The sequence below is a fragment of the Entelurus aequoreus genome, linkage group LG27 (genome assembly GCF_033978785.1).
Source record: "Entelurus aequoreus isolate RoL-2023_Sb linkage group LG27, RoL_Eaeq_v1.1, whole genome shotgun sequence".
Lineage (NCBI taxonomy): Eukaryota > Metazoa > Chordata > Actinopteri > Syngnathiformes > Syngnathidae > Entelurus > Entelurus aequoreus.
This window is the reverse complement of record NC_084757.1, coordinates 2927057-2934556: the sequence shown is the minus strand read 5'-3', so window position 1 is coordinate 2934556 and position 7500 is coordinate 2927057. Positions and strand designations below refer to the sequence as shown.

At 33.7% G+C, this 7500-nt stretch overlaps 2 protein-coding genes across 2 annotated transcripts in view; both read right to left on the bottom strand.

The window, feature by feature from the left end:
• Positions 1-4448, bottom strand: part of LOC133644199 (tumor protein p63-regulated gene 1-like protein) — a 77350-nt gene extending 72902 nt beyond the window's left edge. Inside the window, exon 1 of the mRNA XM_062038545.1 lies at positions 4122-4448. Within this exon, the coding sequence (XP_061894529.1) occupies positions 4122-4295 (174 nt within the window). The 5' untranslated portion in view covers positions 4296-4448. The remainder of the gene's footprint in view (positions 1-4121) is intronic.
• Positions 1-7500, bottom strand: part of LOC133644195 (tumor protein 63-like) — a 498490-nt gene that overhangs the window by 293777 nt on the left and 197213 nt on the right. The window lies entirely within an intron of this gene.

Here is a 7500-nt window from a genome sequence, read left to right as displayed (position 1 = left end):
CACTACTGAAATGCTCTTACATATACTACTGAAACACTCTTATAAACACTACTGAAACACTCTTATAAACACTACTGAAACACTCTTATAAACACTACTGAAATGCTCTTACATACACTACTGAAATGCTCTTATAGACACTACTGAAATACTCTTATAAACACTACTGAAATGCTCTTATAAACACTACTGAAATGCCCTTATAAACACTACTGAAATACTCTTATAAACACTACTGAAATGCTCTTATAAACACTACTGAAATGCTCTTATAGACACTACTGAAATGCTCTTATAAACACTACTGAAATGCTCTTATAAACACTACTGAAATGCTCTTATAAACACTACTGAAACACTCTTATAAACACTACTGAAACACTCTTATAAACACTACTGAAACACTCTTATAAACACTACTGAAATACTCTTATAAACACTACTGAAATACTGTTACATACACTACTGAAACACTCTTATAAACACTACTGAAACAAGAGCATTTCAGTAGTGTTTATAAGAGTGTTTCAGAAACACTCTTATTAACACTACTGAAACAAGAGCATTTCAGTAGTGTTTATAAGAGTGTTTCAGTAGTGTTTATAAGAGTGTTTCAGTAGTATATGTAAGAGTATTTCAGTAGTGTTTATAAGAGTGTTTCAGTAGGGTGTGTGAGAGAAAAAGATTTCAGTTGTTTATGTGAGAGCATTTCAGTAGTGTTTATAAGAGTGTTTCAGTAGTGTGTATAAAAGAAAAAGATTTCAGTTGTTTATGTGAGAGCATTTCAGTAATGTATGTAAGAGGTAATTCTGAATAATGTCCCTAACGGCCCCTCATACCTGTCTGTCTGTTATTTCACTTTACCTTTTTCTGTGTTGATTGAGTTGTGTTGAAGCAGCAAAAAAGGACATTATGTTAAATGAAGAGTTTCTGTCTCTGATAGTTGATATAATAATGTAAGTGCATCATTAAGCCTACATGAACTCCATGGTGTTCAGGGATGAATAGTCTCTCCTATTGCTATTGTACTATTTTTTCAGCTATAGTTACATTAATCATTAGCAATGCAGCCGAGGGGATTATAATCAGTTAAAGCAGACCTGGGCAAATTAAGGCCCGGGGGCCACATGCGGCCCGCTTTTCAATCTGGCCCGCCGGACATTCCCAAATATTTTTTTTAGATCTTTAAGATGGAAACTAGCTGCCATTATGATGTGCAGTCATGTTTTCTGATGACTGTAAGTCTTGAACTATACAAAGTATTTCAATGCTTGGAATCTGCACTTTTGGATGATATACCAGTTACTATGGTCATCTAATTAGTTACTATGGTCATCTAATTAGTTAGACTTAGACTTCCTTTTTATTGTCATTCAAATTTGAACTTTACAGTACAGATAAGAACGAAATTTCGTTACATTTACTTGGTTAGTTACTATGGTCATCTAATTAGTTACTATGGTAATCTACGTCACAGCAGCTCAGACGAGGCACCAAGCAGTGTGGGCGGGGAGCGTTTCCACAGACGCGGAAGGAGATTTTCGCAACAAAGTTCAATAGCTTAGTGATATATAGGGATGATGCTCGAAACCGATTTTCCCGGTTGTTCGATAAGAAAAGAACCCAGTCCTTGGACTCGAATCCCTTTTTGAGAACCGGTACCTGCTATCGAGACCACTATAGTAAAGAAAAAGAGTTGGTTCTTTATTCGAATCCCTGGGAACGAATCCCAAATGGGCAATGTTATGCCCATTTGATTGTAGACTCTTACTGACACCTTGTGGCAATATGAAAATACTACACTTCCGGGTTGACGATGTCAGTTCAGTTCATGAGACAATTGAGAAGTAGACAAGTTGTGTTAGCCCTTACAAGCCTTTGAAAAGACAAGTCTGTAAGTAAACTGTTTAACTTGTTTATGTAACTCAATATTAAGGTGGAAAGTGGTTACATTTAAAACTAAGATGTTTATTGAAAAACTATTTTTGTGCACTGTTTCAATGGATGTTTTGAGGACTTAAAATGGCTGCCAGTCGCATATTTCCACCATCGAAATAGTTTCAACACTCAGAAATATTTGTTTGATGATAGTACTGTATATTTGTGTGAAGCTAAAATTTAAATATTGTGTATTATATTTCAGTATGTTAATTGAATCAAATAGCTTATACATTTGTCATTATGTGTATTTCAGTTAAAAATAAATAAAAATAACAGTCCAGTGCAAGACAAAAGTAAAGATAGGAAAAGACAAAGCAAGATCAACAACAATAAAGAGCCTAAATGGATTAATCTGCTTTGGAACTTTATTAGACGTCTTGGATTGTTTGTTAGCTGTCTGCCTGCGTGTGTAGTTAGTATGTTCCAATAGCAGCAACTTTTTGGAGAACTGTATTATTTTCAGTTTTGTGCCCAAGGGACTGATTTTATTTAACACTATATTATTATTTATACACCTATAGTGATCACAGAGACAGGTTTTTTTTGTGTTACTGTATATATGTGTTTTTCTGAAAAATCCCACTTATTATACTTTCGGTAACAACAGTCAATATTTATTTTATTTATTTTTTTATGGGGGTAACATTCAATATTTATTTATTTTTTTTTTCTTATAAAATTAAAGTGAGCTTTTGTTAAACCAAATATTGTTGTTTTTTTCCATATACAACAACCTATCTGGATTCGATAAGAGAATCGATAAGGAATCGGTTCGATAAGAGGATTCCATAATAGGCTCGAACTCGATAATTTCTTATCAAACATCATCCCTAGTGATATATCAGATGTATTCAGATTGTAGGTGGGTTTATTTTGTACCCTTCGCGTTCATATTTCACCGTATGTTGCCTTTTTGTTGCGTTTCACTTGATAGTAAAATATGCCGATGGAAAGGGGGTGTGACGTTCATATTTTGTCAATATTCAGTGTTTTATCCTTCATAGAAAAATGTAAAATTCCATTACGTTTTTTTAAGGCGGTCTGTCATAACGTTTTTAGCATTCAATTAGACATTATTGTGAGGTTTTGTATTAGTTTCTCTAAAAATAGATATTTTTTTCTCTAAATGTGGCCCCCCGAGTCAAAATAATTGCCCAGGCCTGAGTTAAAGGTTACATTTGAAATAAAAATGTTTACATTTCATATATTTTTCTCCTGATACTTATTTCAAAAAATATACAAACAAATATCAATAATTATCAATATCAACCGATATAAAACAGTTTTCTCTGCAACACAAAGCTGAAATGTTGTGTTAACATACAGTTGTAAGCATGCTGGATGGTTTTAGCATCTCGAATGTACAAAAGTGAATCAACCTGTGTTAAAGGTTACGTGTACAGCTCCACTAATGGACATTGGAGTGTTACTTTCAAAGGCAAAATTAAAATATTGCTAGAAACATAATTTTATATGGGACTTTATTGTATTATATGTATAGTACATGTTCCAAAAAGAAAAAAAGCATAATACACAGTATATTTAAATATACTAAATGTAAAAAAGAGAATAAATATTCAAAATAATCTAGTTTGTTTACGCCATCATGAGCGCAACACAAGGTTGTAAAAGTTTCAACTACAATTCTAAATAAGCTGTCAAAAGCAAACTGAAATCAAATACACACAGCTTTAAGATTGATCAATACCTATTTATGATGATTTATTAAAATATAAAAGAAATATACCTGAACAGAACGCTCATGAATCTTGGTTACACCAAAAAGTAACGCTATGAATCACGTTTTTCCAAGTTTTTGGGGCATTTTTATGCTATTTCCAAGCATGTCCTTTTTATTATTGTTGATTTTAAATGGTCAAACTAATGCATATTATATATGCATGCCCTAGTAAACAAAACAAAAAAGTCACATTTATTATGATTTTTACATTTTGAAGTACATTTGTGCAGGTGGGTGCGAATGTACCCATTACCAAAGCTGTACACTTACATAAATATAATTGTTCACAAGTGATTAAATTAAGGACTATTGTTCTTACAATTAGCCGCTAGCCTGGCGATTAACTGGCCTACAGTGTAAACCCAAAAGGTGTTTTCTGTGATTTGATTTTGGTTCTAAAACGTAAATAACTTCAGAAAGTAAATGTGAGCATTATTACCCTCAGCACGAAGAACTTGCTGCTTTTAAAATGATCCAGCGGCAGAGTCAGCGGTGGTTCTTCCGACTCGTGGCCGACCTCCGAGCGACTTTTCCGGTCTTCAGCTGCCTGCTGCCCGGCCTCCTCCTGGCGCTCATCTCCGCTCGTCTTTCTCACCTGCGGCGTCTCCGCCATTGAATTTTGTCACTGACGAATTCCACCGACTAATTGTTGTCAACAAAGTGTCAACTGCCAAAACAAAACAAAAAAAAAGGACATTAAAGATTCGACATCAAACTTTTTACTTTTTTCGGTGGTCCGCGATACAAAAGCAACAGGTGCAGCACTTCCTGCTTCCTGGTGTGACGTCACATGCCGCGTCATTAACTGCCGCACTAGTTTATTTATTTGTAATACTTTGCTGTCTTTCAATAACAGATGCTGTTAGAAGACGGCAACATTTTGTATTCTTATTTGGACATTTTGAACAAAATAGAGTTAGAGTAAGACCGATGATATACTTTTGTCATCAACCCTTCTCATAATTGTCACATTCCATGTTTATTGTGTGACATTTGCAAACCAATGACAAGGTTTTGTTGTACATAAGGAGTCTATTTTTATCAAATGTGGATAACTTTTTTTTATTTTTATTAAATCAACGTAAAAAACACAAGATACACTTTCATTCTAAAGCAGGCCTGGGCAATTATTTTGACTCGGGGGCCGCATTTAGAGAAAAAAAATGTGTCTGCGGGCCGGTATATCTATTTTTAGGAACACTAATACAAAACCCTCACAATAATGTCTGATTTAATGCTAAAAACGTCATGACAGACCGCCTTAAGAAACGTAATGGAATTGTAAATTTTTCTATGAAGGATAAAACACTGAATATTGACAAAATATGAACGTCACACCCCCTTTCCATCGACATATTTTACTATCAAGTGAAACGCAACAAAAAGGCAACAAACAGTGAAATATGAACGCGGAGGGTACAAAATAAACCCACCTACAATCTGATATGTCTGATATATCACTAAGCTTTAGAACTTTGTTGTGAAAATCTCCTTCCGCGTCTGTGGAAACGCTTCCCGCCCACACTGCTTGGTGCCTCGTCTGAGCTGCTGTGACGTAGATTACCATAGTAACTAATTAGATGACCATAGTAACTAATTAGATTACCATAGCAACTAATTAGATTACCATAGTAACTAGTATATCATCCAAAAGCGCAGATTCCAACCATTGAAAGACTTTGTATTAGAGATGTCTGAAGCAACAGCGGACCCCGATAATATCGGCCTGCCGATATTATTTGCCGATAAATGCGTTAAAATGTAATATCGGAAATGATCGGTATCGTTTTTTTTATTATCAGTATCGTTTTGTTTTTTTTATTAAATCCACATAAAAAACACAAGATACACTTACAATGCACCAACCCAAAAAACCTCCCTCCCCCATTCACACTCATTCACACAAAAGGGTTGTTTCTTTCTGTTATTAATATTCTGCTTCCTACATTATATATCAATATATATCAATACAGTCTGCAAGGGATACAGTCCGTAAGCACACATGATTGTGCGTGCTGCTGCTCCACTAATAGTACTAACCTTTAACAGTTAATTTTACACATTTTCATTAATTACTAGTTTCTATGTAACTGTTTTTATATTGTTTTACTTTATTTTTTATTCAAGAAAATGTTTTTAATTAATTTATCTTATTTTATTTGATTCATTTTTTAAAAAAGTACCTTATCTTCACCATACCTGGTTGTCCAAATTAGGCATAATAATGTGTTAATTCCACGACTGTATATATCGGTTGATATCGGTATCGGTTGATATCGGTATCGGTAATTAAAGAGTTGGACAATATCGGCATATCGGATATCGGCAAAAAGCCATTATCGGACATCCCTACTTTGTATAGTTGAAGACTTACGGTCATTAGAAAACATCACTGCACATCAAAATGGCGTCTACACTTTACATCATAAAGATGTAAAAAAAATTTGGGGGAATGTCCGGTGGGCCAGATTGAAAAGCTTAACGTCTGTTCTAGAGGCTAATTTCCATTCTAGAGGCTAATCTTTCCTGTGATAAAATGGCAACCAAGGTAATGAAAAAGGTCAACTAACGATTCTTAATGGATTAAAAATAATAAAAAATCGATTAAAACTTCTTTTTTTTTTTTTTTTAAATCTGTCCTTCCTAGCCAGGCAAATCAAATTGTTGATGTCGATGTCCAGATTTGCTGTACAAATAAGTAAATGATACACACATTTATCAAGAATGTTGTAATTAAAAAAGTATTGATTAGGAATCCAGAATCGTTTTGAATCGAGAATTGATTGAATCGAATCGAGTGGTGCCCTAAGATTCACAGCCCTACAAAATATATTATTGTGAGGTGTGTACCTGTAAGATTTAGTTAAAAAAAAAAAAAAAAAGCTAGCATGCTGACACTAACATGTTTACAAGCTTATGTTAGCATGCTAACAGTTAGCATGTGTCAGTCAAGTACCAACATATACATGGCTCTGAGGTGTATAAAGTACCTGCGAAATTAGCTAAAAAAGCGAGCATGCTCAGGGTTTTCCCTTAATGTAATTGAATGTAGCGTGCCACCAAGGACACACCTTGAAAAATAACTATATATATATATAAATAACTATATATATATATATATTTATATATATATATGTATATATTTATTTATTTTTTTAACTTAAAATCACAAAAGAAATCACAAAGTCCGTCGCTATTTTTAACTTGTATTACCAATCTTATGATAACAAACAAACAGGTTTTATCTCCCGTGCAAATACTTTCGCCTCGTGAGTTCACCCTTCCCCCGACACACGACAACACTTCCCCATTCTCCGCCAATCTACTTTCAGGCACAAACGGTGTGTTTTTTGAACGCGGGAAAAACTGACATTAAATCATAAACAACACGGACATAAAGAAATTAAGAGTCTCTAAACACGAGTGCATTCTACAATAACACCAGAAAAAGTCATTAAAACTCTGATAACACTTGAAAAAAGTACCTTGTACAACATATATATATATATATATATATATATATATATATATATATATATATATATATATATATATATATATATATATATATATATATATATATATATGCATACACTACCGTTCAAAAGTTTGGGGTCACATTGAAATGTCCTTATTTTTGAAGGAAAAGCACTGTACTTTTCAATGAAGATAACTTTAAACTAGTCTTAACTTTAAAGAAATACACTCTATACATTGCTAATGTGGTAAATGACTATTCTAGCTGCAAATGTCTGCTTTTTGGTGCAATATCTACACAGGTGTATAGAGGCCCATTTCCAGCAACTATCACTCCAGTG